At 56.2% G+C, this 23,338-nt stretch overlaps 1 protein-coding gene across 2 annotated transcripts; it reads left to right on the top strand.

Moving 5' to 3' along the window:
- TECTA (tectorin alpha) lies at positions 1-23,268 on the top strand. Of its 2 annotated transcripts, XM_068659117.1 has the most exons (23): positions 1-274; positions 2,742-2,875; positions 3,824-4,111; positions 6,527-6,664; positions 6,981-7,146; positions 8,841-9,253; positions 9,538-10,108; positions 10,684-11,276; positions 12,410-12,983; positions 13,935-14,545; positions 14,865-15,426; positions 16,717-16,916; positions 17,593-17,976; positions 18,604-18,890; positions 18,972-19,252; positions 19,360-19,470; positions 19,572-19,774; positions 20,153-20,316; positions 20,430-20,678; positions 21,274-21,436; positions 21,731-21,818; positions 22,037-22,153; positions 22,422-23,268. In XM_068659117.1, exons 1-23 carry the CDS (start codon positions 211-213, stop codon positions 22,520-22,522), a joined length of 6,462 nt encoding a protein of 2,153 aa, XP_068515218.1. In that variant the 5' UTR covers positions 1-210; the 3' UTR covers positions 22,523-23,268. The 2 variants fall into 2 exon arrangements, with proteins under 2 accessions (XP_068515218.1, XP_068515217.1); XM_068659116.1 differs by lacking the exon at positions 1-274 and having other exon boundaries at positions 409-2,875.
- Positions 23,269-23,338: the final 70 nt, after the last annotated feature.

The raw sequence follows: 23,338 nt of genomic DNA, 5'->3' as shown, positions 1-23,338 counted from the left end.
CTTCCATGTGGTTATGGGCTTGTCGTGCCATACCCGAAGGGCGATCTCCCATTAGCACCAGGGAGGTCTCGTTATGGCCCTTAACGAAGGAGGCATCTGGGGTCTGCTCGGTGGGCAAGAGACCCGCAGCTCTGCACCACCCGGCGCCTGGTTGGGGATGGGATTTCCCAGGGGAGTGATGCGTGTCCTCCTTTCTTTCTGCCCTTTAGGATGAACAAACGATCATTTCTCGGGACCTGGGTGGCCCTGCTGGTGATGACCGTGCGGCACCAAGGTGAGTACCGCTCCCCGGCTGAGAGGGGAAAGCTTCGGAGCAGTGCCATGCCCTGAGACCATGAAATACGGTGATTTTCACCCTGAAAATTCCCCTTCCCTTGGTTGGAGCAAGTGCAAGGGTGGATTTAGCATTTCCCCGGGGCAGAGGGCTAGCAGGTTTGATGGGTGATGGCCACGTGGGGAGATCTGTGCGCCCCTGTGGGTGAGCACCAGTGCCGGATCTGCAGCAGGGACAGAGCGCGTGGCGGAGATGGATCTCCCGCCTGTGCAAATGGCCCTCGCCTCATTGAGAGCAATGAAGCACGGGGAATTTAGGCTAAATGAGGAGCTGGCGTGCTGCTCTGAATACGAAGTCAGCAGCAAAGCCGACGGGTATCCGGGCCTCGGTGAGCACTTTATGTATGGGTGCGTATATCGGGGGGAGGTCTGTGCGCGCACACAGGGTGTGTTGGAGAGGTTGCAGCAGTCTTGCCAGTGTTACAGAATAAAGTATGAAGAATTTCTCACGACCAGCCAATGCCACCTAAGGAGTCAATCAATGATCAGCAGCAAAATGTCAGGGTTTGCTCATAGCCAGGTTTTCCCTTGGGCACCTGCTGGGGACGAGCAGGAGCAGAGGTGCCCATAGCCTGGTGGGGTCTCAGGGGCATCTGCAGCAGCTTCTGCCCAGTTCTCACAGCTTTGTGTGAGGAGGAGGTTTGGAAGATCAGGCTGGAAGAGCCCTGGTGACCTGCCTGGGGTCTGGTAGGAGCCCTGAGCTGTGGTCTGATAGGGTGGTGAAAAGCGCCGGAGCAGCTCCCCAGTCTCATGGGGTGATTAATTTTGGTTACGTGTTAATTTAAAGAAGGGCAAGCTGAGTTGCTACGGACTGGAAAAGCCACGTTAGGTTGGTATTGTGGCAGATTTGCACCCTGTGGCCAGTGCTGGGCGTGGGGCTGACCCCAGGACCTCCAGGATGGAAACAGGGAGCCGGGAAATCCTGAAGCCGTTCCCCAAGCCGGCGGCTGAGGTGCCTTGGGGCTGAGCTTGTCGGGCACGAGCCGGGGCTCTGCGTCCTCAGGCGGAAAATGAGGCCGCCTGGTTCAGCCATGAGAAACGCCACCCAGGCAAAAATCATTATCGGCGGGGCCCGGCGGTGCTCGGCGAGGCGCCGTGCCGCATGCAAAGCGCCGCGGTGCTGCACCAGCACTGCTGAGGGAGCCAGCCCCTGGGAAGTTTGTGCTGAGCTCCCTGTTTAGAGGAGAAGTCAGATCTGCGTCTGGGAGCTCTGCCTCGGCTGTAATAACCCGTCAGTTGTGTAGCAGCTGTGAAATGACTGGCTTTACAGGCTGCCAGCGAGGAGTTTTTGGATATATCTGTGAAACCAGGCTCGCGGACGCTGTCAAACGTTGCCTCCCTTTATGTCTGGCGGGGCACTTGGGTTGTGTGTGTGTTTTTTTTAGGATGCAGCCAGGTCAGAAAAGGCTTCCCCTTGTTTCCATCCCCCTTAAGGCTGGGTTGGAGACACGAAGAGGGGTCAGCCGGTGATGCTGGCTGGGCAGCCTTGAGGAGGATGCTTGAAGAGAGCCTCCCGGCCCCATCCAGCAAGCTGTCTGCAGCTGGAGGCCTCCAAGGGGCACAGGTTGGGACCTAGGAAATAAAAGCATGTCCCGAATCGAGGTAAACAGAGCCGTGATTGTTCGGAGCCCGGTGGCTCCCAACAGCTGTGATCGAATGTCACGAGGGCTGGGCGCTGCTCTTCTACATCAAAGAGGGGAGGAGGGGGAGGAAAGGGCACAAAGTCCCCGTTTGCTGGGTGAGGAGCCACGCTGGTAGGCAGCTGACAAAAACAGGGGATGAGACGATGGCAGAGACCTGGCAGGGGCGGCAGCGGAGAAGGACACGTGCCCTGGGGACAGGAGTGTCTGCTTGTGACGAGAGCTGATTGGAAAATGGATTTTAGTCTGGTAGAAAGCAGCAGGCTTGTGCTGCCACACATCAAAAGCATCTCCTAAAATGTTTCCAGGAGAGGCAGTTACGCTCACCAGCAGAGCCTTTTAGCAGGAAACCTGCCTGTGCCAAGAAGGGCACTGCCCCTGGTGCTCCAGCCCTGCTTTGGGGGCTTTGGGGGCACGGGCAGGAGGAGCGTGGCCATGGGGTTGCCTGGCTCTCAGTTGGTCTCTCTGAGCACGGCATGAAGCAGCACCTCCGTCACATCTTGGGGGCAGCGGGGCTGTTGTGGGTGCTGTAGCGACGTGAAGCTGAAGCACAGGCTTGGGCACAGTCATGCAGAAAGCAAAACGTGCTGCTGGGAGCTGTAAGCGCGGCTGGTGGTGGCTTGGCCCCAGAGGACCCTTGGGCGATGCTCTCTCTCCTGCCCCTGCCATCGGGGGCAGGAAAAGCCACGGTCCCCACCGTGCCCTCTCCAAAAAGTCAGGACCGGTCCCCAGTTAGCCGTAAGGACTCCCTCCTCTCTCTCCTCGCAGCTCACGCCATGGCGAGCCTGTATCCCTTCTGGCACAACGACACGAGGACACCCAAAGTCGATGATGGAAGCTCTCCCGAGATCAAGCTCTCCATCCCGTTCATCTTTTTCGGAGCCCCGTACAGAAGCGTTTATGTAAGCGGAGCAGCAGACCTTCCTTTTATTCTTTTCCTAGCCATTAGCTGCTGCATTTTAAACGCGCTCTCGCTGTCGTCAGGAATGGGAAGATTTATTAGCACCCACCTGACAAGTTCTTAGATTTCATGAACTGATAGGTTTTATGATTAAGAAAGTCAAAGGTATAGTTAATGGGCTAATGTTCAAGGGGAAGGAATATAAAAGGCAATAAATTGTCTTTGTAGGTGATTAAATGGTACAGCAAAGCTCAGGGCTTGACACAAGGAACATTATTCCTGTTACATGACAAGAAACAAGAACACGCAGAGACCCACAAGGAAAAAAGAGGTGGTGGTTTGGCCGCACGTGGAGGTGCCCACGACAAGGGCAGGCTGCTGCTGTTTGCGAGCGATGGAGCAGCAAGATCCTGGCAGAGGGAAAAGGGGCTCCTGCAGGCGGTGCTCGGTGAAGCTGGGCAGTTTTTGTAGGCTTTTCAGGGTTTTGTCCTGCCTGGGGCTTCCTGCACGCAGCCATTGTGACCGTGCTGGCCTCCACCAGTCGGGTGTATGTGCCTTGATCATAGAATCACAGAATCAGAGTCATGAAGGTTGGAAAAGCCCTCCAAGATCATCTGGTCCAACCATCCCCTACCACCAATGTCACCACTGAGCCATGTCCCTAAGCACCAGGCTCAACCTGTCCTTGAACACCCCCAGGGATGGGGACTCCACCACCTCCCTCAGCAACCTGTCCCAATGCCTGACTGCTCTTTCTGAGAAGAAATATCTCCTAATTTTCAACCTGAGCCTCTCTTGGTAGAATTTAAGACCATTCCCTCTTGTCCAGGACTTCTCATGGGCTGCCGTTCCCACAAACCATCCCCCTCCAAAACGCTCACCCCACGTTTTCTGATGCTCCAGCAGCTTGCTGCTAGGGCTTTCTCCAATCCCCTTGTCCTCTTTATAGGTCAACAACAACGGCGTGATCTCCTTCAACGCCCTGGTCAGCCAGTTCACCCCGGAGGCCTTCCCCCTGACGGACGGCCGGGCCTTCGTTGCGCCCTTTTGGGCTGACGTGCACAACGGCATCCGCGGGGAGATCTACTACAGGGAGAGCACGGACCCCGAGCTGCTGAGGAGAGCCTCCAAAGACATCCGCAAGCACTTCAAGGACATGTCCTCTTTCTCTGCCACCTGGGTCTTCATCGTCACCTGGGAGGAGGTCACTTTCTACGGAGGGAGCAGCACGACGCCGGTAAGAGCAATCGGCTGTGTGCCTCGATGGGTGGTGTTAGATGGTTGCGCATCCATCTGTGTGCAAATATACACCGGGGTGTAAGGCTGGGTAGGTCGCTTTGTTCTCCTGTAGCTTGGCTCTAGGGTCTGTCCTTCTGTCTACGAGCCCTGCTCGGTGCTTGCAGAGCTCCAGGGACAGCATCGGCTGGCAGGCAGCGTGCCAAGACACGGCTCTGACGCCGCTGAGGATCATTCAGCCTCAATCATCTTGTGGCTGTGCAGATGCCAGCCTCCCTCCGTGCCTTGAGCACGGTGGTAATGCTGAGATATTTTTGTGGACGGGCACCTCGGACTAAAAGCCTTTATGCAGGAGCCCAGGTTCTGCTCCAAATGGTGGTGGCTCTTCTTGTGGCACAGCGCTAATTCCAGGGGGCAGCGAGGGCATCTGGTGTAAGGGAGGGGACAGCTGCTCTGAAAACCTGTGCTTGAAACAGAAAGGGGAAACTCAGAGGGGCTGCTGGCTGCGCTGTGCTGACAGCTGACCCCTCCAGGCTGACCAGAGCCACACGTGGATTTTGGCTGTGGGCTCTATTTCCATAAGGGTGCGAGTCCCATCGTTGAGGATAGCGATGGTGCTGAGATGTTTTTGCAGACATGAAAGGCTTGCAAATTGCTGTGAGTAGCTGGCACTGGGGGATCTGTGCCACTGGCAGGACCTCACAGGAGGCTGGGGTGCAGGCAGCAAGTAAGATCTGTTTCCCAGACTGTTGTTTGGGAAAGTAATTTTTAGTATTTGTGTGCATTCTGCGAGTGCCAGAAGTTTGCCGTTTCTGTCTCGAGGAGTTGGCTCTGCTAAACAATTCAGCTCTTTTCCATTTGTTAGAGAGGCTCAAAATTTAATGCATATTTGTTGCCAGTCCTGGCAGCACTTGCAGGAAAAAAAAAATACATATATATATATTTGCAGACAGCAAGCAATATAGAGGTTCGTGTATTGCCCGAGGAATTACATTTGCAACACAATGCAATTTATTTTGTTATAGAGCAGTCTTCCCACTCAGTAGCGGCCAAGGCTCGGGGTTGGCACGTGGAATAGCACAATGCAACTTAAGCAGGAAATTCATCGCAGTGCAGAATCGCTGCAGAAAACAATTTTGCAAATGTGGCCTTGGGGATGCTGCGGTTGCAGTCTCTCGGTGACTCCGGAGCAAATGGGTTTGGTTTACAAGAGCTTTATTTATTTATTTTTTCCATAGGGTTAGGGTGCTCAATGCGTTTCTGTCCACAAGTGCCAGACTGGGAAGTTTCTGTGGTTCGTGAACGTATTCCTAATGAGGAATATTGGAGATCTGCAACCTCCTGGGGCCATCAGAGCAGGGTCTGCCCCTCTTGGTGCCACAGCAGAGGCAGAGTATGCTCCGGCTTGGAGTAACGTGCTGTCTCTGCTGGAAAGCAATCACAGACCTCCAGGCAGGGTGAGGAGGTGATGGGAGACAGAAAACTGCTCTGTCTCACCATGCTGGGGACATTCTGGGCGTGCTGTGGTCCGCAGACTGCAGTGAGAGTCCCAAGGGCTGCCCACAGCCCTGGTAGCAGTGCAAAGAAAGACATTTTCTGGACATCAGGTCCAGAGGGAGACCTCTGTAAGAGGTGCAGTGCATGCTTTGTCCTCTGCTGTGATTTGGAATGGATCCATCATGTTTCCATCACCCCTGGAATGATGATCCATCACCCCTAGTATTTTGTGATTCTCTGATGTTCCCATGGGTGAATTCTTCCTCTGGATTTACATGGATAGGGGGCTTCTGCAGGTATCCCCTCCGTGCAACTGCAAAATGAAGAGCTCGGTTTTATGCTGCCCTTGCTGGCCATGCTTTTCCTGTACAGGGCTTGCAGTTTTTTCAATTTATTGGAGTGTTTGGGGCTGGAAATGCAGAGTCATTTCAACCAAAGGAAGGGCCCGATCAGCAGATTTAGCAGGTAGAAATGGGATGTGGCAGCCAGGCAAAACACAATCCACACGGCTGCCTCGGCTGTAACGCACCGGTAGCGCTGTGGAATATGGATGCAGCAGGGAACTGGGTAAGAAAACACGTCAAGGAAGAAAGCTAAGGCAGGGTAATGGAAGATAACAGGTCACAACAGCCTGAGCCTTGCTGAGGGCTTGTTTTCCACAAGCTCATTCTCTTGCTGCCATCTATTGGCATTGAACTGGATTGGAGACAGCACTGCTGCCTTCCCAGATGGAAGGGCTGGTGGGGATGGGGGCAGCTGGCGTCACAGCACTGAGAGGCAGCGTGTTTGGGTCCCATTCTGCTCCTGATCCCAGTCCCTGCCGTGCTCCTGCAGCTTTCCCAGGCAAGGGATGAGCGTGGCAGAAGGGCATCAGGAGAAAAGCCACCTCACCTTGTGACTCCGTTGATGTTTTCCCCAGGTGAACACTTTTCAAGCTGTGCTGATCACCGACGGGGTGTCGTCCTTTGCCATATTTAACTACCAGGAAATCAGCTGGACCACGGGGACGGCCAGCGGAGGGGACCCCCTGACCGGGCTCGGCGGGGTGATGGCCCAGGTGAGGCTCTGGGTCCCATGTCCCCAGCTCTCCCCAGCTCTTTGATAGTTGCCCACAGCTTCCCTGATGTAATTTTTTTGCATAGATTTAAACCTACATAAAAATGTAAACATAGATCCGTACTGCTTGTAGTGCCTGCGGAGATTTTCACTCACATCCAAACTACCTGAAAACTGAGATTCCTGAAAAAAAAACGCTTTGAGATGAAAGACAGCATACTCAGGATTTATTGCGAGCAGAGAGGTGCAGAAATGCAGCGTTGTTTTCCTGCGAGGAGGATGGATGCGTGATGGATTTTTTTCTCTCTCTGTGTTAGGCTGGCTTCAACGGCGGAAACGTCACCAACTTCTTCAGCATCCCAGGCTCCAGAACCCCAGACATAGTCAATATAGAGGAAACGACCAACCTTAATGTGCCTGGGCGCTGGGCTTTCAAAATAGATGGCAGAGAAATAGATCCGGCCAACGGCTGCAGCCTGAGAGGTAAGAGAGAAATAGCAATGCCTTTTTGCAAGTTTTGGGGTGCAGAATGGCAAAAGGTCATGGGGACAGAGAGGTTTGTCATTTGTTTCTGCGTGGGTATGTCTTGTCCAACTCTGGTGCATCCCTACGTGCTGACTCTTGGACGGCTGGAAAATGAGCTCACAATGCACGTTTTTGGCCAATTCTCAGTGTGGATGAGACCTGACTTGGAAGTTCTGAGAAAAACGAGAGGGGCCCATAAAGCTTTGGGAGGCTTCAACCACCAGTGAACAAAGCTGTCGCCAGTGCTTGCTTGGTTTCACTCCCGTGGTTTCGTCAGCAAGGCGTTGCTAAAAGCCTCCATTTCTGCTGCCTGGACGCACACAGTCCAGGGCTGATGGGGCTCGAGGGGTTCTCAGGAACCAAACAACACCTGGAGGTTGTCTCGATTAATTGCTGCAGTGCTGATGGAGATGTGAGAAGTACCTCAATAATTTTCTTAGACAGGGTTTTCCGTGAGACTATTTTATTCATGAGAAAGACCTGGGGACGGCTGTGCCCTCTTGTCCCTGGGATGGGGAAGCTGATGGAGTGGTCCCATTTCCCTTGTTTCTGTGGGTTTTTTTGGGGGGCGTGATAAATTCCATGCCCCTGCACCAACTGCAGTGTCTGTGCATGCGTCACTGGTGGCATGGAGATGGAAAGGGATTAAATGAGACATCGTGGGGTCTGTGCTACGGAGAGACCATCGCATTGCCCTTTGACAAACAAAGCTGTCAGGAGCACCCGCTGTACTCCTGGAGTCTGTAACGAGGGAGTTGTCCCTTTCTGCTGGATGCTGGAGATGTCGCAGCTCTGGGCTGCCCTGCTTCCTTATGGCTTGGTTTAGGATTGTTCCAAAGACGACCTGGATGACCCAAAGGCTCTTGCAGCCCCAGAATGGTTTTGGGTTCACCGATCCTAAAATTCCTGTTTGCTGCAATCGCACGCAGCAGGATGGTTGGTGCAGGAGCCGTTGCGAGCAGATCTCACTTAAGGAGATGTTCGTCACAGGGAACTGTAAAACAGCATTTTTTTGTAGCAGGCGGGGAAGAGAACAAAAAGTTTAGGAGAGGTAAAGCAGAGGCAGCGTGCGCGGTGCAATCCGCGTGAAGGAGAGGTGTGAAAGACAGCCATATGGAGGGGAGGAAGCTCACACGGGTGTCTGCCACCCTTACTCTGCCATCTCCTGTCTGCCGGCTGGGGGATCGCTCATCAGATCCGACGTGTGGGGTGGAAGTTACTTACCAGCAGCTCCTTGGTCTCCTAACACTATGAGCTTTTTTGGACTGGGACTGAATTGCTTCTGGTAACAGCAGAAGGACTCAAACCCAGGAGAAATAGCCCACCAGTCGGCCAGCCCACATGGTGCTCACACCGACTGCTGCCCTTCGGTGTGGGAAGGTCTCAAAAAGGATGCAGGGCGCACTGCAAGCTCAGCTGTGATAGCATTGCTTTGCCAGCAGCGTGCAGAAAGCGGCTGAGAAGCCCGGCAGCACGTCCCTTTGTGGGCATACGACCTGCAGACCTCTCTGTAGGACCCGTAGCCTTGTCTGAGGAAATCATGTTTTGGTGTAACCATGCCTCCAACTGTGGGTGAGGTTCCTCCGTTAAGAAAAGTGAAAAGTGATGCAGCACGTTGTGTTTTTTTTTCTTTTTCTTTCGTGCAATTTTAGGACAGTTTCTCCGTCAAGGGGAAATCTTCTGGGACAACTCAAACTGCACCACCAAGTGCCGCTGCCTGGACTTCAACAATGAGATCTTCTGCCAGGAGGTGGCTTGCGGCCCCTTTGAAGAGTGCGAACCGAAGATCAAGTTCTTCCAGTGCGTGCCGGTGGAGAGCAGCACCTGCGTGGTGTTCGGAGATCCGCACTACCACACCTTCGACGGCTTCCTCTTTCACTTCCAGGGTTCCTGCTCCTACCTCCTCGCCAGGCAGTGCTGGCCAGGCTCCCAGCTGCCCTACTTCAACGTGGAGGCCAAGAACGAGAACCGAGGCGGCTCCTCCGTCTCCTGGCTGAGGGACATTTTTGTGGAGGTCTACTCACACAAGATCGTCCTCCCCAAGGGCAGCTTTGGGAAAGCAAAGGTAAGAGCCTCATTGAATGGGGTGAACTTGGTGGGTTGGGTCCTCCAAGGTGATGGTGGGACTGTGCTGGCAGCCCCAAGACCATGGGATGGTGCTTCGTGGCTCTGTGTGTCCCTTGGGGTGGAAAGCACTGGTGGCAAAGCCATGGGTCAGCAGAGGCCTGAAGCTTACTGATGGCTGGTTGACCTTCTGCACCCATCTGTAAACACAGGGTTGTACTGCTCCCATCCGAAACCTCTTGCTATTTCCTGCAATGTCTCAGTCATGCGGTTGTGTTCCTGCAGGTGGATGACTTGGTGGTGTCCTTACCCATCTCCCTGGAGCTGGGAGCAATAAAAGTCTACCAAAGTGGCTTGTCCACAGCTCTGGAGACCGATTTTGGCTTACTAGTGACTTACGATGGGCAACACTATGCCTCCGTCTCCGTTCCCGGCACGTACATCAACGGCACGTGCGGTCTCTGTGGGAATTACAACAAAGACCCCGAGGATGACATCCTGCGCTCGGACGGGAGGTTGGCCGTGTCCGTGCCAGAGCTGGGCGAGAGCTGGCAAGTGCCTCACCCCGAGAGAAAGTGCTCACCCGGCTGCGTGGAGAACTGCAGCATCTGTGACGCCACCACCGAGTCCTTGTATTTCTCCCCCGAATATTGTGGCTTCATCAACAAGAGCGGCGGGCCGCTGTGGGAGTGTGGTGCCGTGGTGGACCCCACCGCCTTCGTCCACAGCTGTGTCTACGACCTGTGCAGCGCACGGGATAACGGCACCGGGCTGTGCCAAGCCGTGCAGGCGTACGCCGCGGTGTGCCAAGCCCTGGGCATCCCGGTGGGAGAGTGGCGCACCCAGGCGGGATGCGGTAAGTGTCGGGGTGCTTGTTCTGGGAGTGCTTGTGGGTGCCTACCTTCATACCTAGGAGATAATTTTGATGGGAGGAAATCTCAGCGGGAGATAATCCCGATGGGAAATAATCTCAATGGGAGATAATCTAGATGGGAGGAACGATGAGGAGGGAGTTGCTCAAGGCAGAGTGGGTCTGGCAAAAGCCAATCAATCCCCACCCTCTGTGGTGTGAGAGTCTCGTGATAGCAAAAGGGTAGAAAAGGTCAGGCAGAAGTTGGCTGCTGTGATGTTGGAGGCTGGGCTGGAGTGCAGGCTGGAGGGCAGCACACTGCTCAGCACACCCATCTCTTTTGGCATTAAATTGCTGCAGGAGGCTTGACCGTGCTGGGACTATTTTGGAGAAGCTTTTGCTTGCATTAAGGGAATAGGGAAGGCACAGGAGAGAAATGGCAAGGCCAAGTCTACTGTAAAGTGATGTTCCTGGGTCATTTCACACTGCCACTGCCGTGGGTCAATAGGAATGAGATCTGTGGCCCCAAACCACATGGTAACGTGCTCCTCCTGTTGTTTGTGTCCCCTCTGCACCCACAGCAGAGGCCGTGCGATGCCCGGAGCACAGCCACTACTCGGTGTGTGCCAGCAGCTGCCCTGCCTCCTGCTCGGACCTGACGGCCCCACTGTCCTGCACCTCCCCGTGTGCTGAGGGCTGCGAGTGCGACGAGGGCCACGTCCTCAGCGCCGACCGCTGCATCCCTGTGCAAAATTGTGGCTGCGACGTGGACGGCCGGTACTACGCCGTCGGGGAGTCTTTTTGGGCCACGGCGGACTGCACGGTGGAATGCCAGTGCGAGGATGGTGGGGAGGCCAAGTGCTTCAACATCACCTGCCCCGAAGGAGAGGTCTGCACTATAGAGAACGGCTACCGGGGCTGCTACCCCAAGCGGGAGAGCCTGTGCCTGGTGGGGCAGAACCAGGTGCTGCAGACGTTTGACGGCGTCGCCTTCCCCTATCCGCTGGAGCACTCCTACACGCTGCTCAAAACCTGTGCGGAGAGGCCGGACTTCATCGAGGTGGACATCAGCCAAAAGAAGCCAGGATACGTTCCCAACGGGCTGCGTGTCGTGCGGATCCAGGTGGTTGGCCAAGAGGTGAAGGTCGGAGGAACCAGCCTGTCGGAGGTCAAGGTAAAGGTGCCACCGAGGGTCGGGGTGGGAGGCAGAGGCTCATGCCATGCCACGATGTCCCCTTGGGGATGCTGTAGGTCCATGGCCTTGGACTGCTCCTCAATGTCGGGACCATCACAAGTGCCAAAGTCCATCCACTCCCTCCAAAGTGAGAGGCAGAAGGACGGGGATCGTGTCCTCTCATGGTCCTTGCCCCATAGACTTTCCATCCGTGTCCCTGGGTGGGTAGAGGCAGAAGGCAGCAGGTACTCACTGAGATGCTGTTCTCATGGCACAGCCCATGCAAACCACATCAAAGAGCTAACAAGGCTGGGGGCAAGCAGACAATAAAATTAGCACCCATATGTTGCAAGCTCTTGGATTTTGATTAACACCACGATTGCCAGTAGAGCTGGTGGCTACAATGTTGTATGGTCAGCAAAATGGCTGTGGAAAAGAAGGAATATCCCTACTCAAAGGTCTCTGTGCCTTTTGCATCCCAACCTTACTTGTTGGAACTCCATATTGCAGCTGAGGTTTTGCTCTTTGTTGTGCTGAGCCAGGACGGCCACAGGAGAGCAGGTGGGATGCTGTTCTGTTGGGCACTGTTAAATGGAGCAATGGGTGGCATTTCCAGCCAAGCCTCACTTGCCAAGCACTTACTAGCCAAGCATTTATCAGCAGTGGGTGATGGTGCCGGATGAAGAAAGGGCTCGGTTGGGTCAGGCAAATCTGAGCTCTAGGTTTCATTGGGAGTGGATGGGGCTGCTCACTGTCCAACTCCCCCAGAAGGAGCAGTTTTGTAGGGGAGGAAAGCAGTACTGTGGTGTCCACACCACTGGATTTGATATAGTGGTTATATAGGATATAACCCCTGTTATTCCCATTTATTCACTAAGTCGAACCTGGAGGCTTTCCTAAAGTTGCTATTTTCTTCTCCAATTTGTTCTTCACTGAAAACACATCCTCTGTGGGGCAAAATGCAAAAGGGGACAGCTACATCCTCCCACTTGAAGGAGGGTCCTGGCCTTCAAGTACTGAGCCTGGGTCAAGAAGCATTTTGTATTCTCGTCACGGTGCAGCCAGCAGATGGGAATGTCGTGCAAAGTCACATCACCCTTACTGACACATTGTGATCCGCTTATTACTTGCAGGTGAATGGTTACGACGTGGAGCTGCCATATTTCCACCCTTCTGGCCGCCTGGAGATCTACCGTAACGACAACGGCACCGTGACGGAGGCAGAGGGACTGCTGAGCATCGGCTACTACAACTCGGGGCTCCTGGAGATCCGCCTCTCCACCGCCTACTTCAACTGTACCGGGGGCTTGTGTGGCTTCTTCAACGGCAACAGCAGCGACGAGTTCTGCCTGCCCAAGGGCAAGTGCACGGACAACCTGGAGCTCTTCCTGGAGAGCTGGACCACATTCGACGAGATCTGCAACGGGGAGTGCGGGGACCTCCTCAAGGCATGCAACAACGACTCGGAGCTGCTCAAGTCCTACAGGAGCCGCTCCAACTGCGGCATCATCAACGACCCCACCAACAGCTCCTTCCTGGAGTGTCACAGCGTGGTCAACGTCTCAGCTTACTACAGGACGTGTCTCTTCCGCCTGTGCCAGAGCGGAGGCAACCAGTCGGAGCTGTGCGACGCCGTGGCGCGCTACGCTGGTGCCTGCAAGAACGCCGAGGTGGATGTGGGCCAGTGGAGGAGCCACAGCTTTTGCCGTGAGTCTGGGAAAATTTTTAATTATCTGGGCCATTTTTAAGTATCCTCAACACCTTGGGAAGGTCTGTTTCTCAGGAGTTTGTGGGTGTAAAGAAGTAGACTGCATTTTTTTATTTTTTTTATTGGGCCACCAGAAATTACAGCCTCTCTTCCCCCTGTTGTGCACCTTGTGCATACCCCTTGGTGGTGTTCCTCCATAGAGTAGATGGAAAACCCTCAACAGCAGAACAACTGGTGGAAGAGAGGCTTGGACCTGGCTGGTTTTCAGGAGCTCCACAGCATCCCAGCTCTTAGGGCAGCATGAGAAGTCTGAAATCAGGTGACCGGTGTGTGTTAGGATCACAGTGTCTTTTGAACCCAAAGATGAGGACCTGCCACCCTGTGGACCGATGGCAGTTTCTAAGCAGTCCCTTTGCCTGCAGAGACAGATTTCCCAATTAAGCAATTTCATGGTGGCATTTCAGGAGATGCGAGGAGCTTTACGACGTGGTGTAGGAGCATTCCAGAGCCGCAGATGGCGGCTGACAGTAGTGTAAGCCATCACCGGAGGATAATTCGAATAAGGCGTGTTTTTAGCTGTCACTATAAACTTGCCGTTGATGGGAAAACATTCATAATTCAGCAGCGAATGTGAAAAATCCCCAGCATGGCAACCCACAGTCAGTGGGATGCCTCCACTCTGGAGGTTTTAGAGAGGCATCCATTTGGGAAGGCGACACGTCCTCTGGGTTAGCAGGAGGAGGTTTCGCTTGGCACGTGTCTCCAATGTGAGGAGGGTGATGGCAGTGAGGAAAAGGGGGTCACAAAGGGGATGGGAAGACCGGGTGTTTGGGAGGGTGCTGGGACAGCTTCCCCTCTTGCTTTTTTTTTTTAATTTTATTGCAAATGGGTCGCAGCTCACCCCGTGTCCACATTTCTCTCTACTCACACACTCTGTCCAACACCCCCAGCCCTCGCATGCCCTGAAAACAGCCACTTTGAGGAGTGCATGAGCTGCGTGGAGACCTGCGAGACGCTGGCCACGGGCCCCGTCTGCACGGACACTTGCACAGAGGGCTGCCAGTGCGACGAGGGCTTCGCCCTCCGCGGCTCCCGCTGCGTTCCCCGCGGCGAGTGCGGCTGCAACTTCGAGGGCCGTCAGCTGGCCACCAACCAGACCTTCTGGATGGACATCTCCTGCCACTTCCTCTGCTACTGCAACGGCTCGGACAACAGCGTGTACTGCGAGAACGTCTCCTGCAAGGACGACGAGTACTGCCTGGAGGAGAACGGCCTCTACTACTGCCATGTCCGCACGGACGCCTCCTGCATCGTCTCCGGCTACGGGCACTACCTGACGTTTGACGGCTACTCTTTCGACTTCCAGAGCAGCTGCGCCCTGGTCCTGTGCACCACCATCTCCCGGCCACGGGCCGAGAGGTCGGACACTTTCCCCACGTTCACCGTCACGGCCAAGAATGAGGACCGGGACACCTCCCTGGCCCTGTGGGTGAAGCAAGTGGAAGTGGAGGTCTTCAACTACAACATCGTCATCCACCGCGCCTACAAATACACCGTGATGGTGAGCGGGGGCCGTGAGGGGCAAAGAGTGGTGGTGGGTGCAGCATCTACAAGGGGTTATTTCTTCCTCCCACCCCCCTAGGTGGTTCCCTGTGCACCGTTATTTGTGTATCAGTAGATTTTCCAGGTTCAGGAAGGGCAAATCTTGGAGTATTTGTCCCTAGACCACCACTTGGCACAGCTTTTGGAGGGGGCTTCCTTTTTGGCTGCCACGTTTTGGAGGCTGGCTCTAGGCTGGTTGCTTCAGCAGCACCTCGGTGTCCTGCTGCAGAAGGTTTGAGCATCCCAGCTCACCAACCACCTCCTTTCCTTCCCCGTAGATCAACAACGAGCGGCTCTACCTGCCCCTGAAGCTGGGCCAGGGCAAAGTGAACATCTTCGCCTTCGGCTTCCACATCGTGGTTGAGACCGACTTTGGGCTGAAGGTGGTGTACGACTGGAAGACCTTCCTCTCCGTCACCATCCCACGCAGCTTCCAGAACCTGACCTACGGCCTCTGCGGCCGCTACAACGGCAACCCCGAGGATGACCTGGTGGCCGCGGGTGGCATGCCAGCATTCGGTGTCACCGACTTCGTCCAGAGCTGGGCAAAGCGGGACACCTTCTGCCGGGTGGGCTGCGGTGACCGCTGCCCTGCTTGCGGGAAGGTGGAAGGCTTCTGGAAGCCCCAGCAGCTCTGCAGCCTCATTCCCAGTCAAAGCGGTGTCTTTGCCAAGTGCCACAGCAAGATCAGCCCCAGCTTCTTCTACAAGAACTGTCTCTTCGACACGTGTGTCGACGGGGGGGCCATGCAAACGGCCTGTGGCTGGCTGCAGAATTACGCCAGCACATGCCAAACACAGGGCATCGCCGTCACTGGCTGGAGGAACTTCACCTCGTGCTGTAAGTGCCACCCTGCTAAGTGCCATGGGACCAGGAAAGGGCAGGCTGATGCCCAACTTCCATCCCCATCCCCACCAGCATCAAGGGAGGAGTTCAGGAGGAAGCTTTCTGCCACGTGTGCAGTGCTGATGCTTGTTTTTTGCGTTGGTGGGGCTGAAGGTCAGCGATTGAGCAGTTTTCCCTTCAAGCAGCCCATACGGGCACAGTGGAGGGTTGCCATCCCCACCTTATTAGCCATCTCTGAGTCCTCAGTGTGATCACTAGCATACGGAAGAGAGAAATTGTGAGCCCTAGGTCTGCACAGGCATCTCAATGTCACACTTGTCATTGTGTCAGAGGTGATCTGGAGCACCTTGGGGCCACAGCAGGATGGGCACATCCTCGCCCCATGGACACCAGCCTGTCCCATGCAGCAGAGCCATGGGAACTGAGAGCCTGTTCCCCTGGCACTTGGGGCATCAGCACCTGAGGTTCTCTTGTTTCCATCCTGCAGTCCTAAAGCAGCAAGCGTCCATCCAGTCCTTGCCAGGGTTGGATCTGTCCCCATGTGCTCAGTCCTCTGGGTGTAGTTTTGAACCATGTGTGGCACAGCAGGAGCAGGGATAGAGAAGGTGAAGCCTCAGGTTCAGGAGGCATCATCCATCCTGCTGTTGTTCCCCAGGAATTTTATTAGTGAGACTCGCAGCCAGGAGTACATGTTTGCTCTAATGAAGCCGCTCGCTGTAGTCAATAAGATTACAGCACAACGTCCAATTAAGCTCCCGAGGATGGGCTCCGTGAGTCTCCCTGGCAGCCGCTCTATCTGGCAAATCAGCTGGGAAGTAATTGTCACAGCTAACAAGACTGAAAATTAAATTTATGTTGTTCTTCCTCCTAACGAACAACCTCCTGGCTCCAGAGGCTCCCACAGGGCAGGGGCCATGAGCTGTCACCCTGTGTGTCCTGCCCAAAATCACCCCAGTGAACTGGTGGCATCTTTGGGTGCACAGCAGCCCCTAGGCTTTGAGGTCTGATGGATAAGGATCAAAGGCCAGCTGGTAGAACCCCTTCCACTGGCATGTGTACTCAGGCAGAGGGCATGGGAGCTCCATATGCGGGCTGGGGACCCCCAAGAGCTCTTTGGGCACCGCTGTCCTCCAGCCCCAGGGTCAGCAGGAGCCAGTGCCAGAGGGTTTGTGCGCTCCCCATGAGATGGTGGCTGGCAGCCGGTGATGTAAGGAGCTTGTAGGAGAAGTCAGTTTCCTCCAAGGAGCTAATCTGCACCCCTCGTGTTCTCCCTGCACGTTGCAGCCGTCAGCTGTCCCCCCAACAGCCACTACGAGAGCTGCGTGTCCCTGTGCCAGCCGCGCTGCGCCGCCATCCGGCTCAAGAGTGACTGCAGCCACTACTGCGTGGAGGGCTGCCAGTGCGACCCCGGCTACGTCCTGAACGGCAAGAGCTGCATCCTGCCCCAGAACTGTGGCTGCTACTCCGATGGCAAATACTACGAGGTACGTTGGGAACATCCTTCTCGCCGTGCTGCCTCCCAGCCCCTGTGTGACATCCCTTGAGGTGTCGCGATGTGCCTGGTCACTGTGGTGTGCGGGGCAGGTGTTTAGAGGAGACCAGCAGGGATCACACAAGCAGCATGTGCTGACATCTCCAGCTCAGTGTGAATCAATACGAGCTGAAAAAAAAGGGCAGGAGGTGCCGGGGGGCACAGGGAGACAGATAAGAGGGATGTCATCCCTGGCATGCCACTTATCCTTCTGTCCTGGTGGCATTGCTCACATTTTGTGTTCCTTCTTTTTTTTTTTTTGGTATTATGGTGAAACTGCTCTGCACAGAGTGTCTTTGCCAAGCCAAGCACACCTCTGTGTGCTTTTACCCCATTATTGTCCTATGGGGTGCTTGGTGGACTGGATTTTGGCAGGCAGGGCACAAGAAAGGGACAAGGAGGTATTTACAGTGCTGGGCACAAGATGAGGTCACCGTGGCAGTGGAAATGTGCAGTGTCCTCCTGCTTGCAGGTAGCAGGGATTTTGGCAGCTGTGCACAAGCATTCAGTGTGTCATCACCAGATTTCCTGCTCTATGAGGCAGAGGGAAGTAAAACCAGGCTGAGCATCCACGGAGGGTCAGGCAGGGGTCCCTGTCCCTCCCCAGGCGTGACCCGTTTGTCTTTCAGCCCAAGCAGCTCTTCTGGAACGGGGACTGCACGCGGCGGTGCCGCTGCTTCCGACGGAACCTGATCCAGTGCGACCCGCGGCACTGCAAATCGGACGAGGAGTGCGCCTCGCGTAACGGCGTCCGCGGCTGCTTCAGCACCCGCAGCTCCTTCTGCCTGGCCGCGGGCGGCGGCGTCTTCCGCACCTTCGACGGCGCCTTCCTCCGCTTCCCCGCCAACTGCGCCTTCGTGCTCTCCACCATCTGCCAGAAGCTGCCCGACTTCTCCTTCCAGCTCATCATCAACTTCGACAAGTGGTCCTCGCCCAACCTCACCGTCATCTCCCCCGTGTACTTCTACATCAACGAGGAGCAGATCCTCATCAATGATAGGAACACCGTCAAGGTGAGGTCTTGATGAGGTTTGGGCCACGGGGGACCAGCTCCTGAGCGAAGGGGCCAGCCACCCATGCCCATCGATGAAGAAGGGCCGTGTACCAGTCCCCATGTGTGACCAAAAGGCCACGCAGGTCACTGGTAGCATTGGTACCAGCAGCTCCTTGCAAGGGATGTGACTGCTGTCCATAGGGCTTGGGAAAGTGACGCCAGCCAGGAGGAGAGGGATGACAGGAGGCAAAGTTTGTCCCTGTCTTTCCGTCCTCCTGCATGCGGGGAGGTGCAGCTGTTGTTTAATTGCTGGGGGACGCAGGCCTGGTCTTTTAGGGTAGGAGAACTCTGCATGTGGCTGTCTCGGTGGGAGAGGAGCCCCAGCTAGAGCCTCTGCACACTTGTAGGGCTTACACACTTCAGCCTTATGCAAGCATCTAAGGGTAACAGGGGTTGAGTGAGATCTGTTGGGAGAAGGACAAGGTGAAGGAGAAGGCCCAACGACCCCTGCTCAAGCAGAGGCATCATATTTTCCTGTTTGGGGTACTGGGAAGCATTTGCAGAGATGTCTGTGGGTGGCCAACGCTCCCATCTGGCAGCAGACAGGACAGGAGGGACGTCAGCCTGATGTCCTCTCCCACACCAGGTGAACGGCAGCCACGTGAGCATCCCCTTCGTCACGGGGCTTTCCACCAAGATCTACAGCCAGGAAGGCTTCTTGGTCATCGACTCCGGCCCCGACATCCAGATCCGCTACAACGGCTTCAACGTCATCAAGATCACCATCGGCGAGCGGCTGCAGAACAAGGTGTGCGGCCTCTGCGGCAACTTCAACGGCGACCCGGCGGACGACTACGCCACGCTGCGGGGCAAACCCGTGGTCAGCAGCGTGCTGCTGGCACAGAGCTGGAAGACCAACGGCATGCAGAAGAGGTGAGGCAACCCCACCGGGCATGGGAGGGAGCAGGGCCAAGCACATCGCGAGTTCCCCTGCGACGTGTCCGGTGCCCACAGCTGCAACGAGCTGCAGTACTCCCAGTACGCCGCGTCCTGCGACAACGTCCGCATCCAGAAGCTGCAGAGCGACAGCTACTGCCTGAAGCTGACCGACATGAAAGGCTTCTTCCAGCCCTGCTACGGCCTCCTGGACCCGCTGCCCTTCTACGAGTCCTGCTTTCTGGACGGCTGCTACAACCACAAGAAGGTGCAGCTGTGCGGCTCGCTGGCCGCCTACGGCGAGGCGTGCCGCACCTTCGGCATCCTGGGCACCGAGTGGATCGAGAAGGAGAATTGCTGTAAGAGAGACGGGGTCCTCTGGGATCCCACAGGGGCATCCCATATGGCGCCCATCCCGTGGCCTGAGGATAAAGGTCCCGCTCGCGGCGCTTCTCGTGCTGTTTAGCAGGAGTGGTGGAAGACCCCTGCGCGGGCGCCGACTGCCCCAACCGGAGCTGCGAGCTGGATGACGGCGGGGAGCTGTGCGGCTGCGTCGAGCCCCCACCCTACGGGAACAGTGAGCACGTCTGCACCAGCAGGGGGAGAAGGGATGGCTGGGGTAGGGTCTGGGTGTGCCGTGTCCTTTCTGGTGGTCCCGTAACCGTTCTTCTGCCCTAGACACCCACGACATCATCGACGCGGAGGTGACCTGCAAAGCCGCCCAGATGGAGGTGTCCATCTCCAAGTGCAAGCTCTTCCAGCTGGGTTTCGAGCGTGAGGGCGTGCGAGTCAACGACCGCCACTGCCCCGGCATCGAGGGCGAGGACTTCATCTCCTTCCAGATCAACAACACCAAGGGCAACTGCGGCAACCTGGTGCAGGTGGGATGGGGCAAGGAGCCAGGGTGACTTCTCTCAGAGTTTTGGGTCTGAGATCTCATTGTCCAGCTGACTTGTGTCCTAGCCTGGAGGATTAGGAGGAGGAAGAGGAGTTGTTGGGAGGCTCAGGAACCTGTGAGGTTCCTGAGGTCTTTGGGGTGAGGGAGGAAGGGGTGATCTGAGCCGGTGACAGTGGAATTGTTGGGTATGGATGCTCCCTAGGGGAAGGTACTGCAGCGGTACACAAACCTTTGGGGCCAGAGGTGGTATTTTATAGAGATGGAGAGCCCCCGTGGTCACACCGCGATGCTGAGGCACCCATCAGGAGCAGGAGGTCAGAGACGATCAGTCCCGAGGGGTACTGTTTGCTCCCTCCCACAGTCTAACAGCACGCACATCGTGTACAAGAACACGGTGTGGATCGAAAGCGCCAACAACACGGGCAACATCATCACCCGGGACCGGACCATCAACGTGGAGTTCTCCTGTGCCTACGAGCTGGACATCAAGATCTCCCTGGACTCGGTCGTGCGGCCGATGCTAAGGTCAGAGCAGGGGGAGTGATGCCACCCCTCCTGGGTGTGCACGTGCAGCAAGGTGATGAGGTGTGAGTAATCCTTTCGGTAGGTCCAAGCCTGTTCTGGTTTCTTGTCGTTAGCGTGATTAACCTGACCGTGCCGACGCAGGAAGGGAGCTTCACGACCAAGATGGCCCTGTACAAGAACTCCTCCTACAAGCACCCGTACCGGCAGGGGGAAGTCGTGCTGACCACGCGGGATGTGCTCTACGTGGGGGTCTTCGTGGTCGGGGCCGACTCCAACCACCTGATCCTGATGCTGAACAAGTGCTACGCGACCCCCTCGCGGGACAGCAACGACAAGCTGCGCTACTTCATCATCGAGGGAGGGTAAGGGAACTGGAAGGGTAAGAGAAAACGTGTAGGCTGTGATAAAGGCAGCGTAAAAGGTAAAGCCCAAGCTGTGCTGAATCAGAACAAAATCAGCAGTTCGTTCACAACATCCCTGCAGCGGGCAGACGTTCAGTCGTTTCCAGGAAAGCCGGGCTCCATCGTGTGCAATGGCTATTTGGGAAAACAAATGCTGCAAGGAGAACGTCCTCCCCTCCTTGTCCATCTCTCCCCCAGTATTTATTGCTCAGCACGGTGCCACACGGGACAGGATAGCCCGTTGGCCAGTTGGGGTCACTGTCCTGTCCAGCCAAGGCCAAAATATCAGCCCAGGCTTGGTTATAAATGGAAAGCATAGTGCCAGAGGAGATACTATGATGATGGTTAGCTCTCTCTCAGCCAAAACCCATACATATTGTAGGGATGAGTTATGCTGACAAGTGGGTCCCATGATGCGCCCATGGGTACAATGGGACCAAAGAGCACTGCTACAGCACCTGGGCAAGAGGTCTTAGGGGATGAGGGGAGAGTAAAGTCCTTCCAGAGAGAGTCCCAATAGCAGGAGCACCATGGCAAGCGTCTGTACCTTGCGCAGGTGCCAAAACATGAAGGACAACACCATCGGCATAGAGGAGAACGGGGTGTCCCTGACCTGTCGCTTCCATGTCACCGTCTTCAAGTTCATCGGGGACTACGACGAAGTCCACCTGCACTGCGCCGTCTCGCTCTGCGACTCAGAGAAATACTCCTGCAAGATAGTAAGTGAGGCAGGCACTGTGGGCTGGCTTGGAGAGGTGGGTCGGGACTTTTCTGCAGCTCTAGAAGGACACCATGGGCATGGTTTATGTGTTGTTCAAGAGGTGACCAGAGATCGAGGAGGAAGCTGGGAGGACCATACCTCCGTCTGGGTGCGGGGAGGAGAGCTCTGCCATGGGCAGGTTGTCCATAACCTGAGCTTTGGCTGCTTTGGGTGTCTTTTTGGGACCTGGGTTGGTCAGAGGGGGCCAGGACAGGGGCTGAGAGTGATGGATGTACCTCCTGTCCCTGCCCAGAACTGTCCCCAGCACCGGCGGTCAGCCAGCGCCTTCGCCCAGGAGGCCCACGAGCAGATCCTCTCGGTGGGACCCATTCGGAGGAAGCGTAAGTGCATGTGGCCAGGGGAAGGGCACGGCGTGGGGGTGTCCGCCTCCCACCGGGACCTCTGTGGCACGAGGTGATGGCAGTGCCCCAGGGGAGAGCGAAAACCCCGGTAGGACTTCTCGCTGCAGGAGGGAATGGGGGTCCGAGTGGCCAAAGCGGGGGCTGCTTGGGGTCCAGCAGCATCGTCCCCACCCGATTCCACGTGTTTTTGCCTCCAGGATCAGACTGGTGCGAGGACAACGGCGGCTGCGAGCAGATCTGCACAAGCCGAGCGGACGGGCCGCTGTGCAGCTGCGTGACGGGGACACTGCAAGGGGACGGCAAGAGCTGCAGGGGCAAGTCCTGAGGGTCTGGGGTGAGATGGGTGGGGGGGTCTGCTCTGAGACAGAGCAGCAGCGTGGGGAAGGTGGCATTTCATAGCAGGACAGGGATGAGGCTCGGGCTGTGGTTAGAGCATCAAGGTCAGTGGTGACGTGTGCTGGTGGTGCCCTCTTGGCTAAGAGGTGGAGCATCCAGAGGGTCAGTTTGGCAAAATCATCTCAGGGGATGTGTGCTATGTCCGTGCAAGGCTCCAAGCTCACGGGGTCCTTCTTGTCTTAACAGCCTCCAGCTCTTCGGGGGATGTCCGAGCCCAAGCGAGCCTTGTGGTGGTGGCACAGCTGTGGCTGTGGCTGTGCGTGGCTCCGCGGGACCCGACCTTGTAGGTGCGGCTCCGCTGCCCAGCCAAGTACTGTTCTCGCGTCAGCCTGAGTCTCTGTAGGGTAGGAGCCAGCACCCCCATCAGTGAGCCTGCCACCGGCCTGGCAGGAGAGGGACTCGACCTGGAGAGCAGACAGATGAGCGCCTGGATGGGCATCGGAGGCACCGTGATGGCAGAGCTGGATGCGTGTCAGGATGGATGTGGGACTTGGTTTTTCCTTTGCAGCTTTTCCCAGGCTCTCTTTTGTAGCGCCCCATCCCCAGCACCCCTGTTAGTGGCGCAGGATGGGCTCAGACGCATGCACTTGCATGTGTCCTTGCCCTCAGAGGGGCTCCCCAGGGAGCAGGACGCATCGGTGAAGCACTCGGATCCAGCCAGAGGTAGGTGTTTTGGTGCAGGTGATGGACCAGAGGAGCACGTTTGGATCAGAGGACATCAGCACACCTCAGGAGCACGGCACCTGGTGGCTCTCCGGAGAGGGGAGCCATCGGGGTGCACGGTGGAGAGCCAAACGTGTTCCTGGGGTTTTGGGGAACCCAGATGTACGTGGTGGCCTGTCCTGATGCGTGGGGAGAGGCCACGGGGGTGAGCCTGAGAAAAGAGGGCTGGAGCCAAGTCCTCTCGTCGTGGTCAGAGCCGTCACGGTGTCTTTTGAGGTGGGCAGCAGGGTCGGGGGCTGCCCACCCAGGATGGCACCAGGCGGGCGGTGGGCTCGGGGGGCCGGCTGGCGCAGGGTGGGGGCTGTTTCTGTGGGGGACTTGTCTTGTGTTTGTGTTTTGTGACATGGCTGCGTGAGAATAAAAAGCGGTGTACTCCTTCG

Source organism: Anas acuta, chromosome 23 (genome assembly GCF_963932015.1).
Source record: "Anas acuta chromosome 23, bAnaAcu1.1, whole genome shotgun sequence".
In the NCBI taxonomy this organism is placed as follows: Eukaryota; Metazoa; Chordata; class Aves; order Anseriformes; family Anatidae; genus Anas; species Anas acuta.
Note: the sequence above shows the minus strand (reverse complement) of the source record. Positions and strands in the feature narration are given on the sequence as shown.

Excerpts from the sequence above, each read along its gene's own strand:
- TECTA (XM_068659116.1), top strand. The coding sequence starts at position 2,618 with ATGCTCTCTCTCCTGCCCCTGCCATCGGGGGCAGGAAAAGCCACGGTC. Across the intron at positions 6,665-6,980 it reads TCGGCGGGGTGATGGCCCAG|GCTGGCTTCAACGGCGGAAA; the intron begins GTGAGGCTCTGG and ends TCTCTGTGTTAG. Across the intron at positions 21,437-21,730 it reads AGAAATACTCCTGCAAGATA|AACTGTCCCCAGCACCGGCG; the intron begins GTAAGTGAGGCA and ends GTCCCTGCCCAG.